At 41.4% G+C, this 25912-nt stretch overlaps 1 protein-coding gene across 1 annotated transcript in view; it reads left to right on the forward strand.

Moving 5' to 3' along the window:
- The window catches only part of MSH4 (mutS homolog 4), a 183149-nt gene that overhangs the window by 116177 nt on the left and 41060 nt on the right, over positions 1-25912 (forward strand). The window contains exons 11-13 of the mRNA XM_030205714.1: positions 4567-4736; positions 14468-14604; positions 23139-23242. Coding sequence (XP_030061574.1) covers positions 4567-4736; positions 14468-14604; positions 23139-23242 — 411 coding nt within the window. The remainder of the gene's footprint in view (positions 1-4566; positions 4737-14467; positions 14605-23138; positions 23243-25912) is intronic.

The following is a 25912-nucleotide window of genomic DNA, read 5'->3' on the forward strand; positions in this document are numbered from 1 at the left end:
TCAGGAATTTTTTTCTCCGTTCCTGTGTGGTTCTCGATACATCTGGGAATATTTGAACTCTTTCCCCCAAAAATACCACAGAGGAGGTTTGTCTCAGATATTGTCTCAGGATAGCTTCTTTATCCGTCAAAAAAACAAAAGATACCAGCAGAGTGGATCTATATTCAACCTCCTCTTGTGATTGCTCAAGCAACGCCGATACATCCAAGTGTTCCAAAGCTTTTTCAGTAGGCTCTTTATCTTTTTCCTTAGGTTCTTGAACTGGTATCGTATAAAGTTTTTTTATTGGGGGAAAGTTTGTCTCAGAATAATTGAAAATTTCCTTCAAGAACTTATGGAACAGATCTCTTAATGGGGTATATTTGAAAAAGGGAAAGTTCAAAAACCTCAAATTTAAATTTCTAGCCCCATTTTCTAGATTTTCAATCTTCCTGTGCATCAGGTCCGCATTTTGGAACAGTGAGTGAGTGACATTGCCGAAGGGTTAGAAGGTAAAGTTTGAGTATTTGCGGATGATACTAAGATCTGCAACAAAGTGGACACCCGGGAGGGAGTGGAAAACATGAAAAAGGATCTGAGGAAGCTAGAAGAATGGTCTAAGGTTTGGCAATTAAAATTCAATGCAAAGTGATGCACTTAGGGAATAGAAACCCTCGGGAGATGTATGTGTTAGGCGGGGAGAATCTGATAGGTACGGATGGGGAGAGGGATCTTGGGGTGATAGTATCTGAGGATCTGAAGGCGACGAAACAGTGTGACAAGGCGGTGGCCGTAGCTAGAAGGTTGTTAGGCTGTATAGAGAGAGGTATGACCAGCAGAAGAAAGGAGGTGTTGATGCCCCTGTATAAGCCGTTGGTGAGGCCCCACCTAGAGTATTGTGTTCAGTTTTGGAGGCTGTACCTTGAAAAGGATGTAAAAAGAATTGAAGCGGTGCAAAGAAAAGCTACGAGAATGGTAAGGGATTTGCATTACAAGACGTATGAGGAGAGACTTGATGACCTGAACATGTATACTCTGGAAGAAAGGAGAAACAGGGGTGATATGATACAGACGTTCAAATATTTGAAAAGTATTAATCCGCAAACGAACCTTTTCCGGAGGTGCGAAGGCAGTAGAACGAGAGGACATGAAATGAGATTGAAGGGGGGCAGACTCAAGAAAAATGTCAGGAAGTATTTTTTCACAGAGAGAGTAGTGGATGCTTGGAATGCCCTCCCGCGGGAGGTGGTGGAAATGAAAACGGTAACAGAATTCAAATACGCGTGGGATAAACATAAAGGAATCCTATTCAGAAGCAATGGGGATCCTAAGGAGCTTAGCCGAGATTGGGTGGCAGAGCCAGCCGGTGGTGGGAGGCGAGGATAGTGCTGGGCAGACTTATACGGTCTGTGCCAGAGCCAGTGGTGGGAGGCGGGGCTGGTGGTTGGGAGGCGGGGATAGTGCTGGACAGACTTATGCGGTCTGTGCCCTGGGGAGGACAGGTACAGGTCAGGGTAGGGTATGCACAAAAAGTAGCACATATGAGTTTGTCTTGTTGGGCAGACTTGATGGACCATGCAGGTCTTTTTCTGCCGTCATTTACTATGTTACTGTGTAGCTTGGGAAGCCATATTAGTCTGAAGAGTTTCTATCTTTAAAGTGTTAGCTTGGGAGCTAGAAACAAAAGTTAAACATATTTTATGTAAAGATTCCATCGCCCCCCACAAAGACTCCAACGTCACCTTAGGTGGCTTCTCCAGGGGTAGGAGTTGCAGTGCAGGTTCCAACCGTCGATCCGCCATCTCCTGTGCGGTTCGGGCTTCCACCTGGATGTTATCCATGCTGCCCCTACTCCTGGGGGTAGATGTTTGGCTCGGATCTTCGCTGGTAAAACTCAGCGGGAGCAGCGCAGCGTCGAAGGAGTGCTCCTTCCCCAAGACCGCAGCTTCGGATCCGGGCTGCTGGACGGGACTTCCTCCAGCATCACTTCCTGCTACTCGAGGCAAACGTGGGCTGAGTGAAAGTTTACTCTCCTGGCCAAGGCTCCTCTTTTCCTCGGCTAATGGAGCGCCTGAAGTAGCGACAGAGACGGTGTAGTCCGTAATCGGTATTTGCCCTCGAGGAGGTACCGTGGAGGGTAAGGAGCTAAGGAGCTACCCCCCTCGTCTTCCCCTTCCTTTTAGGCATAGTTTATAGAAGAAAATAAACAAATTTGTGAGAACCATCCGAGAGAGGATCACCGCGTCCTAACCCGACACCATCTTGAATCAGTCTCCCATCTCTTCCAATCGACAAACTTGATTTAATGGGACAGAGTCAGCATGGGTTCAGCAAAGGGAAGTCTTGCCTCACCAATTTGCTTCATTTCTTTGAAGGCGTAAATAAACATGTGGATAAAGGTGAGTTGGTTCCTGTAGTGTATCAGGATTTTCAGAAAGCTTTTGACAAAGTTCCTTATGAGAGACTCCTGAGATAGGAGGCAAAGTCCTTCTGTGGATTAGGAATTGGTTATTTGACAGAAAACAGATGTAGGGTTAAATTACCATTTTTCTCAATGGAGGAGGTGAATAGTGGAGTTCCGCAGAGATTTGTACTGTGACCGGTGCTATTTATAACATATTTATAAATTATCTGGAAAACGGAAAGAGGAATGAGGTGATTATTTGCAGATGATGTAAAACTATTCAAAGTTGTCAAAACACATGAAAAATTGCAGGAAGACCTTAGGAAACTGAAGACTGGGCATCCAAATGGCAGATGAAATTTAATGTGGACAAATGCAGAGTGATGCACATTGAGAAGAATAATCTGAATCATTGTTACCTGATGCTAGGGTCCACCTTAGGAGTCAGCACTTGAAAACATTCTAGGTGTCATTGTAGACAGAATACACTGAAATCTTCTGCCCAGTGTGTTGTGGTGGCCAAAAAAGCTAATGGGCTGCTGGGAATTATTAGAAAAGGGATGCAAAATAAGACCAAGAATATTTTTATGCCTCTGTATCGTTCCATGATGCGATATCACCTTGAGTATTGTGTTCAGTTCTGGTCGCTGTATCTCAAAAAAGATATAGCGGAATTGGAAAAGGTTCAAAGAAGAGCGACCAAAATGATAAAGGGGATGGAAGTCTTCTTTATGAAGAAAGGCTAAATAGGTTAGGGCTCTTCAGCTTGGAAACGAGGTGGATGAGGGGGGATATGATTGAGGTCTACAAAATCCCGAGTGGTGTAGAACGGGTAGAAGTGAATCGATTTTTCACGCTTTCAAAAAGTAGAAAGACCAGGGGACTCTCAATGAAATTATATGGAAATACTTTAAAACAAATGGGAGAAAGTATTTTTTCACTGAAAGAATAGTTATGGAACTCGCTGCTGGAGATGCAGTAACAGCGGTTAGTGTATCTGGGTTTAAAAAAGGTTTGGACAAGTTCCTGAAGAAAAGTCTAGTCTGTTATTGAGATGGACATGGGGGAAGCCATTGCTTGCCCTGGGATTGGTAGCGTGGAATGTTGCTACTAATTGGGTTTCTGCCAGGCACTTAAGAGCTGGATTGGCCACAGTTAGAAGCAGGATACTGGACTAGATGGACTATTGGTCTGACCCAGTACGACTGTTCTTATGTACTGTATTATTTGGTGAAAAGTCTCTGGGATCCGTGGGGTAAGTCCTTTTTTCTCCTTGTACCTCTATATCATTTGGATGGAAACAGTTCTTGTCTTAATCTGGTCATTAGATTAGTTTCTGGAGGCAGTGATTAGAAGCCACTTCATGTATCCCTCATTTCTGTTCTAGGATGTTTGATGGCTGTTTTCAGAAGCAAACTTTACTTTATTATTCTGTGAAAAGTCTCTGCAATCCCTGGGCACAAGTCCCTATGTGGTTTTCTATCCACACCTTCACTGCTCACTAGACAGGATAGCTGGTTTGGACAAGCAGACCTGCAGAATCTTTTTTTACTACTTAAAAGTCAAGTCTGTCCTCCTGCTTTTTTTTTCTACCAGACTGGCTATCTACTTTGTTGACAAGAATGCATTTATGTTGTGAGCCTGGTGTCTAGTGAGTCCTACACGTGAAAAAATTATGCCTGCTTGTCCTTGGAGAAAGCTAAGTTACTTATCCTTTGCAGGTGTTCTCCAAGGACAGCAGGCATATATTCTCACATCTCTTCTACCTCCCCTTGGAGTTGTCTTCTTAGCTTTAGTACTGTACTACTGGTCCCACGCTCGAACATCGGTGAGAAAGGTGCCTGCACATGCATGGAGGGGGCATTGCCTCAAAGATTTAAAGTGACGGTGTACTTGGCAATATCCACACTGGGCTTCGTGGATGAGGTCACCCACATGTGAGAATATATGCATGCTGTCCTCGGAGAGCACCTGCTACAGATAAGTAACTTAGCTTTGATGAGCTGATGTTCCATTATTTCAGGTATGGTTCCCACTCTTCTGTGCAGTTTCCTCTATTGTGATTGTTGGAATTTGAGCCTTATGACTATAAAATTGTTCAGCATACATTTTGTACATGTGTAAAGGTAAAACTGAAAAGTGTTGCTTTCATTTCATACATATAATATTGACTTTTTTTGTAGGTTTGGAGTCATACTTGAAAAGATTAAAACTGTTATTAATGATGACACAAGGTACACAAAAGGATGCTTGAATATGAGGACCCAAAAATGTTATGCAGTCAAGCCAAATATTAATGAATTTCTTGATATAGCTCGTAGAACTTATGCAGAGATTGTAGACGACATAGCAGGTATTTCTTTAGTTTATTTTGTTCAGTATATTTTTCATATTCAACCATGCCCTCCCCCCGAATTGGGGAAGCAGTAGCAGAAACAATTGTAGTTGTCATTTTTCTGGAATTAAACTTGATCCATATTTGTATGCTGTCCCTTTTTTCACCAGAGGTCAGTTGTTCTTGTCCTTAGACAAGGGTATGGTATTATGAGTAAAAATGGTCAGAGAAAAATAACAGTTGGTTACAATTAATAGCAAAAGTCTTACGTGTAAATATTTCTTTCTTTGTCTGACAGTGTTCTTTTTTTTATTTTTTTTAATATTTCTCTTTCATTGTACATTGTGATAGAAGACAAATTTCAAAGCTATTTATGTGGGCAAATAGCAGGAGTGATGAGAGATTCTGATAAGTACCACCTAGTGCACCTACAGCTATGCCAATTATTCAGAGGACGTTGATTCCATGCATGGCTTGGTGATCGCATTCCCCTCCCTCCCAGAATGCTGTGAGCTCAACCCAAATTCATCAGCTTTAGAGGTTATTTCAGAGATTCAACTGCTGTGAAGTGGTACTCCACTATGGTATGCCAAAAGAGCACAACAAAGGGGTATGTGTCTTGTTAAGATCCCCCCTTGAATCATTTCAGTTTGCCTTGGGGATAGCTGGTTAAATGAGTGTATGAGTCTGAGATAATGGTGTTAGGGGTTGATAAGAAGATAGAAAGAAATAAGTATTGAGGTGCTGTTCATGTGAATAGGTGGGGTAGGTATCTGGAGGGTGCTTTGGGGAGGAAATTTGGCTAGAGTCAGAGGGAGCAGAGATGGGGATGCTTTTGGAAGGAAGTTTGGACAGGCTTAGAGAGCTAAAGAAGGATATGACTGACAATTGATTGTCTGGATAAATATAAGGCTCTTTTGGGGAAAAATCTGTTATTTAATGTGCACATGGAACAGAACCAATCATGATTTGATTGAGTATTGCAAGCTTGATATGGCGTTGTTGAGAGAGACATGGATATTGTTTGATCCAAGATGCAGTAGCAAGGGAAGAGAGGTGGAATGGCAATGCCTTATTTTCCAGTTCCTTATTTTACCAGTTTAGGCTAGTACAGATGTGTGGGTTTATATCCCCACCCCCTCCCAACCAGCAGGTTGGAGACAACACAGCTTTTCTAGGGATGACATTTGCACTATAAGTGGGTGGTGCAGCCCTGGATTAGTCAGTATTCCCTAGGCATATGGTGGCAGCTTCTGGATTAGGATTAGTCCAGCAGGATGTTGTGGTAGCCCACACATTTCATCCCATGGGCAGTACCCTTGGTCAAGAGGGACAGGAACTCTAATATTTACCACACGGACTATGGTTTATTGTATCTGATTGAACTTCTTTGTCTGTTTATGGCTCCCTGGATGCAGGCTCACATGCTTTTCTCTGGTGTAGCAGGCCTATGCTGGCTTGGTTTTGTGGTCCCTGATTGAACAGGAGATTGCCTTATGGCGTCATTGTGAGGGTGCAGTTTTGTCTCAGGTACTTTTCATCTCTTTTCTCTTGTTTTGGGCATTTCTTTGCTGTGAGCCAATAAAGGGTGGTGTTTGTTTTTTAATGAAAAAGCTGGAGTCAGGCCTTTCAGCAGCACCATCTGCAAAGGATTCACCACTAAGGGGGCCAGTATATCTTGCATGCTGGTAGGGGGGGGGGGCTGATGCTAGAGTGTGACAAGAAGAGCCATTGCTGCAGTGACGCAGTGGTAAGCACATTGGTAGCGTGGCTGGATCTGTCTTTCCTATTTATGACCACATAGTTGGCATTCAGGAATGGGATAGAGATGAAACAGGGAGGAGTGGCCTAATGGTTAGCGCAGCAGGCTTTGATCCTGGAAACCTGGGTTCAGTTCCCACTGCATCTCCTTGTGCAAGTCACTTAACCCTCCATTTCCCCAGGTACGACAAAAAAACTTAGATTTTGAGCACTCTAGGGACAGAGAAAGTACCTGCATATGATGTGTACAGTGCTGCATATGTCTAGTAGCACTATAGAAATGATTATTAGTAGTAGTGCAGAAGCCTTCCCCAGCTGCAGAAGTGTACTGTGGAGCATCTACACAATTCCTACCCCATGAGGTTGACCATTTTGTCAGGCTCTATTTTTCTATTCCTTCTGATTGCTTTTCTTTTGCTTCTATTTTGTTCCAGAGCAAGAAGGGTCCAAGTGTCACCTCATCTGGAACTTCCTTGTTTGTTCGGGTTCTTTCCTTGGTCTGGTGGTGGTCTGTACATTTGCTGAAGGGGATTAATTTGTAACCACCCCCCTCCCCCCCCCCCCCCCCCCCCCCCCGCCTGATGGGGTAGTGGCCCTCAGATATAAGTCTGAGGGTTTGGGGAGCTCACTACCAGGACTAAGTTTCTCAGAGTCACTGGTCTTGCTGGGGACTGGTTGACAACTGAATCGAAACCAGACTTACATGATATGGTTTACCTTGGCACACTTCCTGTTAATTGCTGAAAGGGACTGTGGTATGTGTTATCTTGGACAATGCAATAACAGTGGCATATGTCAAAACAGACAGAGGGGCACCAGGAGCTACTGTATGGCCCAGGAGGCAAAGTTGCTATTTTTGCAATTGGAGCAACACTCGAGGCTCATTTCCATGGCACGTATTGTTGGCACAGGAACCATTCAGGCTGATTTTCTCTGTTGGAACACCCTGGATCATGGAGAGTGAGAGATATAGCAGAATTAGAAAAAGTACAGAGAAGGGTGATGAAAATGATAAAGGGAACTTCCCTTTGAAGAAAGGCTAAAGCGGCTAGGGCTCTTCCGCTTGGAGAAGAGACGGATGACAGGAGATATGATAGAGCTGTATAAAATATTGAGTGAAGTGGGACAGTTAGAAATAAATCACTTGTTTACTTTTCCAAAAAATAGTAGGACTAGGGTGCATGCAATGAAGCTACTAAATAGTAAATTCAAAACAAAATTTCTTCACTCAAAATGTAACTAAACTCTGGAATTCTTTGCCAAAGAATATGGTAAAAGCAGTTAGCTTAGCAGGGTTTAAAAAGATTTGGATAATTTCCTAAAAGAAAAGTCCATAAGCCATTATTAAGATGGACTTGAGAAAATCCACTGCTTATTTCTAGAATAAACAGCATAAAATCTGTTTTACTGTTCTGGGATCTTGTCAGGTACTTGGGACCTGGATTGGCCACTGTTGGAACCAGGATATTGGGCTTGATGGACCTTCAGTCTGTCCCAGTATGGCAATGCTTATGTTCTTAATAGTGGTGTGCTGGAACAGTTCCTGCTTGAATCTGATAACCACATTCCGCAATGCTAAGGTCCATAGGTTCTTTAGCTGAAGGAAGGAATCAGGCTACACTGGAATAGAAACACTTATTCAGCCTTGGCCACAATCCAGCCTACTTTATGTGTTTTTACTAATGGGTGTTATCACTGAGTGTTTTAATGAAATGGGCAGATAACAGTAAAGGTGTTACTGAAGTAGGGTTATTAATATCTAAGTTACAGCCTTATTCAGTCTTAACTTCACAACCTTAGAAGGGCAGGGATCTAGTTGACAGGTTGTAAGTTTAACACACCATAATCCACTTTTATTCCTCAGACAGAACAAACTTCTGAATCTCACCATTTTCTTTACCAATGATTCCCAAATGGGATGCAAAACCTTAATTTGAAGTCACAACCACAAATTTGGAAGAGTGGCATCATCAGCTCACACAGACTCGGGTGGTCAGGAGGATAATGATCATCCAGCCTTGCTGATCCTGATCAGATCGGGTGCGTCTTCTAACATAGGAACCCTTCCTGTCACCCCATGACTTCAGTCTTCTGCTCTAGGGGTAGCAAAGCAAAGCAGAGGTAGTCCAGAGAAGAAGATTCAAGGTTTGCCACAAGTAGGTTTATTGAGAATTGACCCGACTTGACAAAGTTTCGGCACTCACGCCTTCGTCAGGGGTTTGTAAACATTCATAAAACAATAAATAATTAAAAAATTGACATACAAGAGTATAAAAAAATATATATTAAAAAGTAAATAGCCAACATCAAATCATCACCACCAATATATTACTAAAACACACTTCTCCTTATCACACAAGTGAGTGCCACAAGTATGTATGTACATCCTAGAAATAAACATAAAATGTATGTATATTAAAAAATATGTATATTTATTTATAGCATTTATATCCCACAATTTCCCACCCACGGGCAGGCTCAATGTGGCTTACAACAGTCTGTAAAAACATACATCAATTCAGCAAATAAACAATCAATTACTTTGAAGTGTAAGAGAGGGTAAAAGCAAAGAAGGGAAAAAGAGAGAGAATAGTATTTACAAAACCTCGCTAATGGATGCTGATGTAGTAATGCCGACCCAGCCCATTCACTTTGAATGGGCTGTGTCTGCATTGCTGCGTGGCATTGTAAACAGGGGGGGTTAATCTGCTGGATGACACAAAAAAACAAAACACAATCTACTATACAAACAATAAAAAAACTTTAAAGAACTAAACAAAAAAAACCCATTAGTTCACCTAAAAAAGTTAGTCTAATAGCGCTATAGAAGTGATAAGTAGTAGTATCAAATGCACAATCTCAGGACAAACATAAATAATGTCCCTAATATAAAACTCTATAAGAACATGAAGAGATGGACCAAAATGAGGGACCCCAAAGGACCTTAAAAATAGGCCTTCTTTAGAAAAGGAATCTTCCTACTAAGGCAAAGACTACAAATAAAAACTAAACCTCATAAGAGTCACAAAATAACATTAACAAGGCAAAAAGGCTACTTAAAAATAATGCTGAAAAAGGTATTCTGGGGGTCTTTAACTAAACCCTGGTAGCATTTTTAGTTCGCGGTAGAAATCAGCTGGTGATAAACCGGGACACCCATAGAAATATAATGGATGTCTTGACTTTTGCCAGCTGATTTCTACCGCAAGCTAAAAACGCTATCGTGGCTTAGTAAAAGACCCTCTAAGTGATAAAACAGCGCATCATGATAGTACATGTAAAACACCTGCTCCAAAGTGAAGGCCAGGCTCAATGAAAGTAGATATATACTAAAAGAGCACATTGCCCTCTGATTACATCTTCACACCTTATTCATTTAAAAAGAGGGCATATTTCTGACGATATCTTCATTTTAAAAAACGGAATGTGCACTACTGATATGTTCTTTATTATGGGGGTCTTTTACAAAGGTTTCACTAGCGTTCTTAGCGCGCACCAAACACTAGACGCCCATAGGAATATATGGATGTCTCTAGCGTTTAGTGCACGCTTTTCATAATACTAACCCTAAAAAACCCTAATATTATAAAGGTTATAGCCATACAACTTTAAAGCAAAAAATAAAAAATAGGGCTGTCGTTCAATTTAAATTTATAATTGAGATTAATCATACGCTCAAAAATTGTAATCTTGCGATTAATCTCACAATTAAAGTTGGGCCATGTCCAGCTGTTCATGGGGGGAGCACAGGGATGGGTGGGTGAGGGGGGACATTTTCCTCCCTCCCCCCAACTAGATATCATACCTTTGCTGGCGTGGATGCCAAAGCTAGTCAAAGAAATCCACTGCCAAAGTGTCTCCACTTTCTCCTTGTGCTGCCTCAGCAGCGAGGAGGCAAGGTTCCTCCAGCTGCCAGTGCCAGCACTCTCCAAGTATGCTTAGCTCATACACAAACAGAGAATGCTTGGGGAGTGCAAGCATTGGTGGCTGGAGGCACTCTGCTGACTTCCTCACTTCTGAGGCAGTGTGGGGAGAAAGGGGATGACTCCGGAAGTGGATTTCATCAGCTGGCAGGGCGTCGGCTGGCGGGGCTTTAGCTACCCCACCAGCCATTGAACAGGTACTGTAGCTTTGGGGGGCGGGGGTGCCTTCACCCTTTCTCTCTTTAATGTGCCCCCTGTGCCTTCACCCATTCTCTCTCTCCCCCTGTGCCTTCACCCGTTCTCTCTCTCTCTCTTTAGTATGCCTCCCCTCCCGCATTTTTCCTTAATTTCCCCTGCCCTCTCGTGTTTTCCCTTGCTTGCTCGTCCACCCGCCATCTCTCCATGCCGTGAGCAGCAGCTCTCCTCTCCCGGTTTACCTCATCTGTTGTGTTGCAATAAATCTTTGCCCTGCAGCGACCAGCAGCATTTTGAAATGCTGCCTCGGCCTGCACCAGGCCTTTCCTTTGACTGCATGCCCCTTTCTGAAAATAGGAAGTTACGTCAGAAGGGGGCAGGACGGGTCAGAAGGAAAGGCCCGGTGCAGGCTGAGGCTGCATTTCAATATGCTGCCAGCTGCTGCAGGGCAAAGATTTACTGCAACACAACGGATGAGGCAAACAAGTAGAAGAGAGGAGGGGAGAGCTGCTGGAGGGGAGCAAGAGATGTTGGACTGGCAGGAGGGAGGGGGTTAACTGCATTTAGGGGTCCTTTTACTAAAGTGCGCTGAATAATGGCCTGCAGTAGTGTAAGCGCAGGTTTTGGGCGAGCGCAGATCCATTTTTCGACGCACCTGTAAAAAAGGCCTTTTAAAATTTTTTGCTGAAAATGGATGTGTGGCAAATTCAAAATTGGCGCGCGTCCATTTTGAGTCTGAGACCTTAACGCCAGCCATTGACTTAACAGTAAGGTCTTGTGCATTAACCGTTCGGTAATTTTATTTATTTATTACATTTGTACCCCGCGCTTTCCCACACAAGGCAGGCTCAATGCGGCTTACATCGTAACAATATAAAAATAAAGTTGTAAGGAATTAAGCGTTAGGAGGTAGGTGTAAGGAAGAAGAAAAGGAATAGATAAGGGATAGTAATAGGGTAATGACATATTCGCGTCAGAAAATAAAAATTATTTTTCAGACGTGATCCAAGAATGTAATTACAAGAGCCACGTGGTAGCCGGATGCGTTGGGCGCGCTTAGGTGCTTACACGGCTTAGTAAAAGGGCCCCTTAATTTTTTTTAGTGGTGATTAATGATTAACACGCTAATCGCTGTGTTATTCACTATTAATTTGCAGCCCTAATAAAAAGCGTAACCTTAGGAATCGAGTGCAACACTAAATAAAGGGCTTATATGTTAACTAATAAATATTCAAAGGGTTCGCTAAGCCAAAAGTAGAAACTGTGTGAAAGTACAGAACTTCAAAATGAAGTTTATACAGCTAAACTAAAAAGCTAAAGGTATATGTACACATACAGCTTAAAAGCCAAAATAGCACTGCTGTGGGGAATGGGGTTGCAACCATGAAAAAAGGCAATTCAATCTGAACATCCCAAATCCTCAAATTAAATTCTTCCTGTTTCAAGGAACATTTTTTAAGGAGGTCTGTAAAAATATGGAATTGAAAGCAAATACTCGCTATGCATTCAGCATCACAATGCTATTTAAAAAATGATTCACTTAAAAGACATATTTAAATATAGATGCAAAAGGTCATGAATATTAAAATCGGAATATAGCAACTCATAAATATTAAAGTAAGCATGTCAGATAAACCAGTTAAAAGAGCGTCTTCTCAAAGTTACTAGAGGAAACGACAGATATATACTCCCTAGGGACAAAAAAAAGAAACTTTGTCATCCACCTAGCTATGTGGGCCCCAGCACTGAATATGTGCCGGGACCTAAATAACTATTTTTTAACTTGAAACCTCCCTGATCCCCTTACTAGCCTCCAAAATATCCGCTCTCTCAGCTCCCCCTCAGCCCATGAGAATCAAAGCCCCCTCCCCCTGGGTTTGTCTATCCCTGGTGTTCCTAGTGGGATCATTTGGGGCAAGAGTGAAACCCCCTCGTTCCTGCCTTTTACAGCTGCCCTTTAAAAATGGCTGCTGTGACTTCTTGTGGCAGCCTCTCGGTAATACACAAGTACCACATTAACTGTCTTAAGCAGACCCTGGCTGAATATCGGCTGGGACCTGCATAAGTTGAGCGGCCATTCCCATCAAATTTAGTCCCCAGCATTCAGTGCTGGTGCTCAGACATAGCCTGACACTGAATACTGAGGGCTAATGTAGCCGGCGAGTGCTGCCAGCTGAATCAGGGGCGTAGCCACGGGTGGGCCTGGGCCCACCCAATTTGGGGTCAGGCCCGCCCAGCAGCAGCACAGCGATTCCGGTTGCACTCGCAGGCTCCGGTCCCCATCATCGTCTTTTACCCCGTGGTTTGCCGCAACTTTCACCCCATCTTCCCTCACCTTCCTTGCAGGCCCGCCCAGCAGGTATTCCGGTCGCAGGCTCAGGAGGGGCTTCCGGGTTAGGTTAGCGCTGCCGCTTAGTAGCTGCAAGGAGATTGTTAAGCGGCAGCCGGCAGGCAACGTGTACGAGCCGAAGCTGAGCCTGCGACCGGAATACCTGCTGGGCGGGCCTGCAAGGAAGGTGAGGGAAGATTTGGTATTATCATGTTTTTCTTTAGTGCCTCTGCCTCATGGTTTTAACGACCGGTATAAAATGACCTGGGTCATTATTATGAGACTGTTGTGACCTGTTAGCAAAGAACTGGCTGTTTAAGAATCGTGGCTGGAAAATTCTCAGAAATTTTAAATAGACAAAAAAAAAAGCAATTGCCATAACAGTGGTGTGCAGTAGGCTGTGAAGTATGCTACTCTATGAGGTAATTCAATCTGCCTCATTAAATGCCTCTCAGAACCAGTTTGATTATGAAAGAGTTTTATACATACTGAACTGTTTGGGAAGATGTTTGTCAGTCTATCAGTCAGTCTATCTATCTCCCTATTTTTTTTTTCTAGTCTTCTAGCAAAATTTGTTGGCATCCTTATTTAGATAATATGAAGAAGAGTTTTTACATTCCTCTGGAAAATAATTCCACTGTATTCAGCACGGCTAAGCAGAGAAAATTTTGTGCCCACCCACTTTGGGCTCAGGCCCACCCAAAACTGGCTGTCTGGCTACGCCACTGAGCTGAATATCAGCCAGTAGATGTCTACTGAAAATGCAGACACATATAACTGGATCTGTCTTACAGGAGACCTGGGAACCTGGCTGGCTGGGCAGCAGTTCCAGTGGTGTTGCTGGCTGCTCTGAATGTAGCAGAGGCTTTTTTGTTTAGGTATGGGTTAGGTGGTTGCTGGAAGGATCTGTAGGGCTGACATTTGATGCTGTGGCAAGCAACAAAGTTAATTAGAGCTATTTATTGAGATAATCGGTGAAACTTTAGTTATCCAGTTAACTTTAGGATAACCCTCTGGCACAATCAAAGTTGTCTATAACAGTTTCTTTATAATTCTTTTTCTAAATTTCATTATTGTCTGGCTAAACCTAAGCTGTGTTCTTGGAATGCCTTCAGCATTCCTCTTTGCCAGTGTCTAAAGTTTGATCCTTACAATGAGCAAGGAGATTTTTAAAGAAACAAAGATTTCATCCAGTATCTCTTGAAGTATCTACTAAATCTTTTTAAATATTGGTCTCTGAGTATTTTTCATGCTGTTCTATCCGGGATGGTGGAGTACAAAGGCAGATGAAAAAAATGGTTTGGATAAGAAAGATTCTTGCAGGCGGTCACGCTCTGTTGCTGGCAATTGAGATGTATATTTAACAGTGTGGACAGAATAAGAGGGCAAAGTAGATTGATCAAATGGCCTTTTTCTGCCATCATTTACTGTATTACTGTATAAGTTATAGAGTATTGCTGCTTTAAGTCTGAGTTACTACTATACCTAAAAATAAAAACTACTACACAATTTCTACTTAAAATGTATTCTATACTATACAGGAATGATAACACAGCTTTCAGAAAAATACAATCTACCCTTCAGGACAAGCTTCAGCACTACTCGAGGATTTTTTATCCAAATGAATACAGATGGCATATCATTGCCTAATGGTCAACTTCCTTCAGAATTTATAAAGGTAGGCTTATTATAAAGTCTCCAGAACTCATACTTACATACGAAGCAATTTAATAAGGGTACCCAGAGGTGTAGAGGCTCATTTTCAAAGCATATAGACTTACAAATTTCCATAGTAATATATGTAACTTTGTAAGTCTATATGCTTTGAAAATAAGCACCATAGAATACTAAAATTTGTAGTTCTGCATGCTTATAGGGGGAGAAAAATAACTTTTCCATTTTAATTCTGGATTTTATTCCTGAGGCTGTTTTTGCCTTTTCTCTACTAACCATGATTAGCTCATCAGAAAGTGGCTATGTGAGTACAGCCATCTTGTTTTATTTGGTAGACTAATTCCCGGATGCACAGTGTACTGCTGCCTCTGTAAGTTTAATTTGTTTATTGGAGTTACACAATGTGTGAAATAGAGAATGACACGGGGACAAAGTTTGTCTCCGTCCCCGCCCCGTCCCCGTGGGCTCTGTCCTCATCTGCAGAAGCCTTGAACACTTATGATTTTATATTTAAATCTTTTTATTAAAATATAAAAAGGAACAATATGCTGTGCAACTGTTGTGTATAAATTACAAATAGAGAACAATAATAACAATGAGCAGCTATAATAACCCTCCTTCCCACCACTACCCTCTACCCTTCCAACCCCAACAATATGTGATTTCTACTACACCAAGGAATCCTAATTTACACTGTTAAAACGTCCAGGGGTATAAAATACAATCCGTTCTATATGCCCTAGAGGGGAAAAATATGCCCTATAAAGCACTGTTGTGTTTTTTTAATCTGTGGATAAATAAGAAATCATCAACAATCTCAGGATTCAATCTAGCTCTCCTGTCTTCCACAGTCCTTCCTGGAATAGAAGTTGTCTTCTTAGAAGATGTGCTGGTAGCAGGATGTACAGGATCTCCCATGCAAATTTTGCTAGTTGTGGCCAGTATGTTTGCTTGTTTTTAAAAAAAATCAAAATATCTTTGAAGGCATCACTATAGCTAGGTGGCTGGTGGACGTGAGGATCGCCTGGTCACATGCCTGCCTGGTGCGAAAGTGGCAGACCTCACGCGTCACCTAGATAGGATTTTAGATAGTGCTGGGTAGGAGCCAGCTGTCTTGGTACATGTGGGCATCAATGACATAGGAAAATATGGGAGAGAGGTTCTGGAAGCTAAATTTAGGCTCGTAGGTAGAAAGCTCAAATCCAGAATCTCTAGGGTAGCATTTTCTGAAGTGCTACCTGTTCCACGTGCAGGGCCCAAGAGACAGGCAGAGCTCCATAGTCTCAATGCATGGATGAGGTTTTTAGATTTGTATGGAACTGGGCAACATTCTAGGGAAGGAGGAGCCTATTCCAGAAGGATGGGCTCCACCTTATCCAGGGTAGGACCAGGCTGCTGGCATCGGCATTTAAAAAGGAGATAGAGCAACTTTTAAACTAGAACCTGGGGGTAAACTGACAGTCATTCGAAAACGCTTGGTTCGGAACAAGGTATCTTTCAAAGATATCACCAAAACAGGGAAGATAGGGTATCCTGATAGCAAGTTTGCAAAAGAGAACATAGTAGATCAGGTGTCCTTAAATAAAAATCAGACAAAAGATTGCAAATTAACACTGTAAACTTCTGAGCAAGATGTAAATAGGAACAACAAACAAACGACCTGGAGAATGACACAATTGGAGCAATGCCTTTTCGGGTTGTAAGACGGGCTCTCATGGTGTCTTAGGATTTGGTTGCACTTAAAGACCAGGTGTATGCCCATGCGGACTAATTGGAGGATTTGGAGAACTGCTTCCGACACTGGTATCTCCATGACCTGGGTATCCCTGAAACAGTCCCAGAGCAACAGCTGCTTAGTTAAGTTGAAAATTGGCTGGAGAAAGAATTGCCACTGCATGAGGGCATAGGTCCTGCATGCCTGGAGCGTGCACACGGAATTGGTAGGAAGCTGCCAGAAGAAATGCGTACACGAATTGTCATCATGAAATTTCATAATTATGTTCACAAAGTAGAAATTTTTTGTCTTATGATAGCGTACCAGTGCGCATTTTCCAAAATTGTTTTACAGTTTCATCCATTGTGTGCAGTTCTTTCTGATCGAAAAGTACGGTTTATGTTCCTCTAGCCAGCTACTTTGAAAATTTTTTGAGGGTAAATGGCAAGTATATGCCTCCATTTCTGAAACATGGGACTTTGTTAATAACATGGATCAATCTGCGTCATCTGTGACCTGATTTCATGACAGGACTTTGTGAGTGATGTGTGCGTTTAGTACTGCTCAATTTATCTTACAAGTGGATTCTATATTTCCTGAAATGACTAGTTTGTGCCACTTGGTGCTGCTTTTTCTGTCCTACAGTTGTGATTCATATAGTTATATTGCTATGGGGTTGGGGGCCTGGGTAGCATTAGTGACTTGCCGCATTCTTCTGTGCTTGTGAGCAGGGGATGTTGGTGGGTTATGCCCTGATGGGTATACAGGAGGGAGTATGATTGTGGTTTGGGGGTAGGAGGGGAAGGGGAGGGCTTTTTGGTTTTAAATAAATGGGTGTTGGTGTGTGTCTCGTGGGGTTTTTGTGTTTATTTTAGAGATATTCTTATGTATTTTTATGCTTTTCCTTTGGGTTTATCTACTGAGGTCTTGCTTTTCCAAATGGGCAAAGTGTGATTTCTCCCCAGGTGAGGGCTGGGCACTTGGGGAGAGTGAATGTGTAATCTCTAAGTGTATATATGCCATTTCTGTTCTTTGCAGTGTAACTAAACAAGGTGTACTCGTGCTTTCTTGGAATGTTTCAAGCATCTCTTCTCCGGTTAAGCGAAATAACATTTTGGCTCTCTTAAACCCGCCAAGGCTGGAGATCCCACAAAGAAAGAACAGCAAAAAACAGAGAAGTGGGAAATAGACAATCCAGAGGCAATCAGGGAGACTTCAGTTGATATGGAACAATTTATTGGAAATTACTACTACTACTACTTAACATTTCTAAAGCGCTACTAGGGTTACGCAGCGCTGTACAATTTAACATGGAAGGACAGTCCCTGCTCAAGGAGCTTACAATCTAAAAGACAGGTGCACAATCTAAAGATAAGTGTACAGTCTAAAAGACAGGTATACAATCTAGAGACAAGTGTACAATCTAAAAGACAAGTGTAGAGTCAATCTGATAGGGCATACTATATTTCTCGAAAGGTTAGGTGCCGAAAGCAGCATTGAAGAGGTGAGTTTTAAGCAGAGATTTGAAGATGGGTAGGGAGGGGGCTTGGCGTAGGGGTTGAGGAAGAGTGTTCCAGGCATAGGGTGAGGCAAGGCAGAACGGAGCCTGGAGTTGGCAGTGGTGGTGAAGGGTACTGAAAGGAGGGATTTGTCCTGAGAGCGGAGGTTACGGGCGGGAACATAGGGAGAGATGAGGGTAGAGAGGTAGTGAGGAGCCGCAGACCGGGTGCATTTGTAGGTAAGGAGGAGAAGCTTGAATTGTATGCGGTATCTGATCGGAAGCCAGTGAAGTGACTTGAGGAGAGGGGTGATATGAGTATATCGGTTCTGGCGGAATATAAGATGTGCGGCAGCGTTCTGAACGGATTGAAGGGGGGATAGATGGCTAAGTGGGAGGCCGGTGAGGAGTAAGTTGCAGTAGTCAAGGCGAGAGGTAATGAGAGCGTGGACGAGAGTTCGTGTGGTGTGCTCAGAGAGGAAAGGGCGAATTTTGCTGATGTTGAAGAGGAAGAAGCGACAGGTCTTGGCAGTCTGTTGGATATGCGCAGAGAAGGAGAGGGAGGAGTCGAAGATGACTCCGAGGTTGCGGGCAGATGGGACGGGGAGGATGAAATATGTTTGTATAAAAAACATTTTTAGCCAACATAACGTAATAAAATATTGAAAGGTCTACAAGACAAAATAGAAAAACAGAAATATTAAATAACTATATCAGAATATTTATCCTTAGTTGCTATTTTCATTTCGGGCACATTTTATTGATGACACTATATCGCATACCTGGCACTTATCTTTTAAACCGGCATTATTTACCACTGACTCGGTAGTGTCGTAGAGCCTAATAGCACTTTTCTCTTTCACGTAGCACTCCTCAGTTTGTTAGATGTTTCCATCGTACACTTATTCCAAAAGTTATTCTTATTTTTATTTTCTTGCCTTTTATGGATAGCACCCAAACACAGGGTACATACCTTTCCGTGCTGGGTGTATTTCGCACTGTTTTATTTTCATTAATGGTACTTGTATTTTCAATAACAGTTCTTTTGTTTGTAACCTAGATTTTCACATATTCACTATTCACGCGTTTATTCAATCTTATATTACTTAGTTCACAGCCATCACATATGTATCCTTTCTGCCACTTTGCGTACTTAATCTCAATAATGTTATTATTATGCCACCATTAATTCATTTTCAACTTATGTTGGTCTACAAGCAATATACAACTCCATTTCAAATTGAGTTAGTTGAAATCGGCATTATTCTCTTATTGCCCGATGAGCTCCCTTTCCCACTTAACAGATATTTTTTCAAAACACGTATATAACACACTGTTCACAGTGCACTTGACCCGTTCCTATAGATAGTCTTGATAGACATTATTGTATTCTTTTTGTGCAATTTGTTTTTTACTCACACATCCTTAAAAAGACGGAAACATATTTTATTTAATAGTCTATTTGTTGTGCATGCTTTTAATAACCTCTTTATAATATATTGCTAATGCCTTTTATAACATTTACTCCCCCTAGATTCTTGATCAAATATGTAATTTTGCATCTTATATTAAAATTTTTGTGAAATATTTAACATTAGTTTCAACTTGTTATAACTCCTTATATCCATCATGTGATACAAAACAGGTATTACACAGTTTACAATCTCATTATTTCTTGAGCAGTATATTCATCCTAATTATTGTTTACCTGTATTTTATGATCATTGCCAGAGTATCATCAAATTAAGTGTGATATATGTCATACAGTGTACATTTTATTATTTATATGTCTTTTAAGAGATGTATTTGTTTCCCTTAGACCACATTGTTCCTTTTTCTTGAATCTACGGTCATTGATTGTTTGATGGTGTTGCATTTTATTTAAAGGTCAGTCGCTACTTCATTTTATTCAGATATTATTTAATGTTTCTGGTTTTCAATTTTGTCTTTTAAACCTTTCAATATTTTATTACGTTACGTTGGCTAAATAATTTTTTATGCAAACATATTTCATGTTATTTATTTATACATGTTGTAGCATCCTGTCATATTTTATTGGAGATTTCCAGCTTATTTACATGGTGATACCCACTTTTAGCAATTTCTACATCAGAAGTGGTCAGATTTTGTTACTTTTAATTCGCAGCATGTTAATGATCTTAGTCTTGTTTTTTGGAGACTGCTAAAGTGGTTCTTCGCGGGAACGTTATCTCGTATGTGTCGGCGAGAACTAAACGTATCTCCCAGGGAATTTTCCTTTTGGCGGAAAAGTTTGCTTTGGTCAATCACAATGGCGAGGGAGGCTCTCATGGAGCACAGGCTGCTATGAACTCACTTATCTAAGTTATTTTATTGCAAATTTAAATATCATGTCAATAAAGCAGGCAAATTATTTGCGCACATTATCAAATGTTGGATGGGTTCCAGTTACATTCCTCGCATTCGGGATAATACAGCTACATCATGACACCTCGACTATAGCTCAAATATTTTTTCAGCACTTTCAACAGTTACATCCATGTTGAAGATCCTCATGTTTTAGACTACTTGGGAGATGCGGGTTTGCCACACTTTACTCCAGAGGTGTGATATTTCTTCACTCAACGTGTAATTAAACTCTGGAATTCGTTGCCAGAGAATGTGGTAAAAGCAGCTTAGTGAGGTTTACAAAGGTTTGGATATTGTCCTAAAAGAAAAGTCGATAAGCCATTATTAGAATGGATCTACCTCGCCACACCAGAAATCTCAGCTGAAATCCAGGCCAAAGGATCAGCCTGACTGCCCGACATTGCTGCCTAGATGTCTCAGCGCCTTTGGGGGTGATAATACTTTGTGCCTCAATCAGTTTCTGCCGTATCATAGTCACATAATTTCTTGTGGGATCTATATCTATAATCCTGTAAAAGCGCTTATTCAGTAACTGCCTATGAGCTTCCTTAACATAAGCCGCTCTGTCCTGCATTACCACACCCCCACCCTTATCTGCTTGCATGATGATAATACTCTCACATCTTGCAATAACTTATAAAGGGCCCTTCTTTGTTGAAATGACAAGTTCTTTCTAGCAGATACTAAACCCCTCTATATATTTTCTAAATCATGCAGGACCAATTTTTGAAAAGTCTCTATACCTGCATCAATTGGACCAGGGGAAACCCATGTTGAAGGTAAGTGGTAACGTGGAAAAAGTAGGCTCCCTAAATACCTGCAAGTCATCAGTCACCAATTTGTCATCCACAAAAAACACTTGCAATCTTAGCTTCCTGAAGAATTTATTTAAATACATCCGCAAATCAAATCCGCATCATATACACGAGATTGAACAAATGACAAACCATATTGAAGAACCTGATTTTGCGATACCATGAGAATTCTAAAGGACAGATTGAAAACCACATTCTCTGTGATTTGCAATTCCTACGAGAACTGGCTAGTTTGTGGGCAGTCCTGGGGTGGAGTTAGGGCAGAGTAGAGATTTTCAGTCTGCTAACCAGCTAAGAAATTGTATAAAGTTAGGACAAAAAAACAAGCTGTGCTAGCTTTATGTGGTAAAGTCAACTAGGCACTGGTCTGAATTATCAGCTGGTGCCTGATTGACTTCTAGATCCTGGTTCGATATCCTGCCATCCCCCTCCTTCCCTGGCAACCCTCCCTGGCACATCCAGAACTCCTCTTCGTATTCCCTCTCCCTCATAGTCCCCACCCGGAAGCACATGAAGATCCTCTCCCTCCCACCAATCCCCAGATGTCTGGAAGGACCCCCCCTTTGGGATGCCTGCTCCCCCCTCCCACCTCAGAAGCAGAGAAAGCCCCCCCCCCCCTCAGCAGGCTTACCTACCCATTGCCCTGATAGTCCAGTGGGGAAATGGGTAGAAGCAATGGCCACTTGCTCTTGACCATTGCAGCAGCTTCTCTAAAATGGCTATTAATCTGAATAAAACCAGGTACACGGCAAATTAAGGAGACATCTTGGGTGTGTAGTTTAGGGGCCATTTTGGACATCGTTATCTAGGAAGGCACATCTAAAAGATGTGCATTCTGCTTTCTGTAAGCTATGTTTACTGCTCAGCCTGAAGATTCTTTTAGTAGTGGATGACTTTAGGGCTTTACTGCAAGCACTGGTTATTGCTAAAGTAGGCTACTATAATTTGTTGTATTTGGGGCTGCCTAAGACCTCCCTGCAAGCTTTACAGGTAGTCCAGAATGTTGCAGCACCATTGTTATCAGGGGCATCTTGTTATGACCATATTACTCCCCATTTGGCTGCAGTTGCACCTGTGGCTTGGAGATTCAAGTTTAAAATTTTACTACTGATCCACCATGTTTTAAAAAGGGAAACTCCACAGTATCTTATCACTGTTTTGAAAGTTTACAGATCTTGTGGTCGTTGAGATCAGAGGGTTCTTGTCAGATTCATCTCTCTTCCATTAGACAATGTCATCTGGTTGAGACACGTGCACATTCTTGGGTAAAAGGTCATGAATTTGATATACCACCTTTTTGTGGTACAACCAAAGTGGTTTACATTTAGGTTATGAAGGTACTTTCTCTGTCCCTAGAGGGCTTACAATCTAAACTTTTGTACCTGGGTCAATGGAGGGTTAAGTGACTTGCCCAGAATCACAAGGAGCCACAGTGGGAATTGAACCCAATTCCCCAGGTTCTCAACCCACTACTTGTGAGCCCAGTGGAGTGGAACACGTTATTGCAGGAACTGAGAGTGTATTAGATTTCAGAAAAAAAATTGAAGCCGGGTTGTTTTGATAGATTTTTCCATTATGAGACATTTTATTTTAGTAAGCCAGCACTACTTTAGACACTGCTTTAGTGCAATATGAGTTGGTGTTAGGCTAACTATGGGGAATGTCATCTGGAGTAGAATCATATATTTCTCATGGTAGGACTGACATGGATATTTGCATGTCATCTAGAGAAGGATCATATATTTGTTATTGTAGAATTTTATGTAGTTTGTCATATAGTATATGTATTTTAAAATTATGTATGTGACTTGTTACCCACACAGTACAATGCATGATATAGGATAAATTAAGTGCAAAACCTTTAACACATTTCAGCAAATGGGGTTTTGTGTATCAAAAATCAACATGTACATAGTTAGACTGGGTTATATACTACTTCTTGTACAGTTCATTAAAGTAATAGGTGTCATTACAACTAATTTCAGTTTAAGTTTTCTGGTCCTATGGAAATAATTGGATAAAGAATAATATAATGTCATCTTATTGATTTTCTTTTAAAAATAATATCAGAAATATTACTAATTTGCCTTATGTATTGACAGCAAATTTGAATTTCCCTACAGGTTACTAAAATTAAGAATGCATACAGCTTCACTTCAGCAGACTTAATTAAAATGAATGAAAGGTGCCAAGAGTCTTTAAGAGAAATATATCACATGTCATATTTGTAAGAAAATTTAAAGTTTTTTTTCTCTCAAAGAGGTTTTTGCTAAATGTAATAATAATGGAGCTTATTTTAGAAGTGCTATTGTGTTTTAAATGTGCATAACCAGTCAGCACCAATGGGAGTAGTCTAAGGAATAGGAGCTTCCAGAATAATTACGCATCCAGTTTTATTAAAGAAAGACTTAGCCACATTTTGGCTACAGCCTGCATCAGTGGTCATCAAAATGTCAAAAAGGACAGTAATCATGCAGTGATAGTGGGGCATACCTTACTTGGGAATAAAATCAAGCTGCCAACTTTCGGTTAAAACAACGAAAAAATAACCAATGTGCATAAATCAACATTTAGACGTTTAGATTGCATAAATGTCTAAATCCCAATTTATAAATCTATGATATAAATGTCTAAAACTGAAAAACATGTATATGGCAAGGGAGCATGGTTTGGGCATCTTTTGGGTGGGACTAAGGCAGGCCTAAAAAATAAACATGCATTTCTCATTTCAGAAGGGGACTGCACATCTACAATTGTGTTCAAAATGATTAGCATCAGGATTTACTCCAGCTACCCAAGATGTATAATTTTCACAAAGTGCTTGTAGTAAGCAGTGCTCCACTAGACGGATTAAGGAAGGTCATCCCCTTAATTCCCCAGTAGTTGATGTCCCCACCAAATGCAAAACTGGCAAGTGATACCAGTCTCTGTGCCAGCTTAGGAAATATAAACCTGTGTATTTCTAAAATGGTTGTCATAAATGATTGCTATAGAAATGCTAAATAGTAGTAGTAGATTGTGATTATTGCCACATTAATATGTATAGGGGTGATATTCAGCCTGAGGTGGTTAAGCAGCCAGTAAGCCATTTCTAGCCACAGGCTGACCGAACCCTGGATTTTCAATTCCAGATCATGCACACCTCGAAGCATAGAATATCTAGGTGTGTGTGCTAACCTGGAAGTTAATAGGGCATCAGCCAATATTCAGACTAGTGCCCAGTTAACTTGATGCATGAAGTTAGGACAGCATTTTTGCTGTCTTAACTTTGGGACCCTTTTATTAAGCTGCGTTAGGCATTAATGCATGCTTATCACAGCTTTAAAATGGTGTACTGTGGGATGCACTCAAGTGTCCTGCAGTAACTACCAAATTTGCTCATGCTAAAAAACCTTTTTTGAGGGATTTTGTAGGCAGTTAGGGCTCACACACTATCAGTGCACTAACCAGTTAGTGCACTGATAGTGTGTGAGCCCTAACTGCCTACAAAATGGGTGGCGGTAAGTGCATATATGATAATTTGATAAAATGACCATGTGCTAATGGCAACATCACATGACCATTAATACAAAAAATAGGAAAAAAGCCATTTTTACAGCTGTGATAAAAATGGCCTTAGTGCATGTGAAAGACTCACATGTGCTATGGCCACTTTTTACCACAGCTTAGTAAAAGAACACCTTTATATACTCACTTAGCCAGTTAGCAGACTGAATATCACCACTGACCAGCTAAGTTGCTGCTGCACCTGAACTCCACACCTGAACCGCCTCTGACATAACCAATTAGGAGATGGCTGGTTAGTAGGGATATTCAGCGGCACTGCCTGGTTAAGTGCTGCTGAACATCCAGGATTGGCTAGCTCAACGGGGTTTAACTGGACAAGACCATTTCCTGCCTGGTTAAACCCCTTTGAATATTGACCCCATATGTTGGTATTTCAGAAAATATGCATTTATGTGCCAGGATCTAAATGTTTATCTTGCTGTGCCATCTTTGTTCTCGGTTTTAAAATGGATGTTCCTGCCACATGTAACTGATGCAAAAAGTCCATTTCTTGATGTATTTTAGAACAGGCTCTACTTTGGCAGATCCTGTTCTAATATACTAGTGGAACTTAAGACATCCCGGCCAATACTCAGCCCATGGGAAGCAGGCTGACTTAGTCCCACGATCGGCGCTGAGCCTGGATATTCAGTGCTGGGCTGTTTCTGGTGACCAACATTGAATATCCAGATTTTTTTCAGCCGGTTTAATCTTAACCAGCTATGTCAATATTCAGCGCTGGCTGGTTAAGTTTAAAGCGGCCAAAGATTGGACTGCTATTTTGGTGGTCTTATTTGGCCGCTAAATTTAGCTGGCGATGCACTGAATATTCACGGCTAGACGGTTAGCCGTTAAGTGGTAATATTCAGCGGAGATAACCGGCTATCTCATGCTGAATATTAGCGCTTATCCAGTTAAGTGCTATTTAAGTGGCCGGGAGCCATTCCTGACTGGTTAAATAGCACTGAATATCGACTGGATCCTGCCCAAACTGGACATCTCAATTCTGATTTGTACATCCTTTCTAAAACAGTCTCGAAATGTTTGCCAGATTTCTTCATGGGCAACCAGGTTATAAAGTCCTGACACATGGGTGACATCATCCAATAGAGCCTGTAACAGAAAGCTTAAGATAATTACCTCCATAGGCACAAACATTTCAAAATGATTGGGGATGCTAAACATAATATAAATTACCAGTTCCTAGATATAATAAAGGATCATACTCAATATTGGGGGTGTTTAGTACTTACTGGCACCCACAGAGCTGGATCCTATGAAATCTCTCAAAGCTTAAAGCTTTGTAGAGCAGAGAATTGTGTGTGTCTGCTGGTTCTCATTCCTCAGTTCT

This window comes from Microcaecilia unicolor, chromosome 6 (assembly GCF_901765095.1).
Source record: "Microcaecilia unicolor chromosome 6, aMicUni1.1, whole genome shotgun sequence".
Taxonomy (NCBI): domain Eukaryota; kingdom Metazoa; phylum Chordata; class Amphibia; order Gymnophiona; family Siphonopidae; genus Microcaecilia; species Microcaecilia unicolor.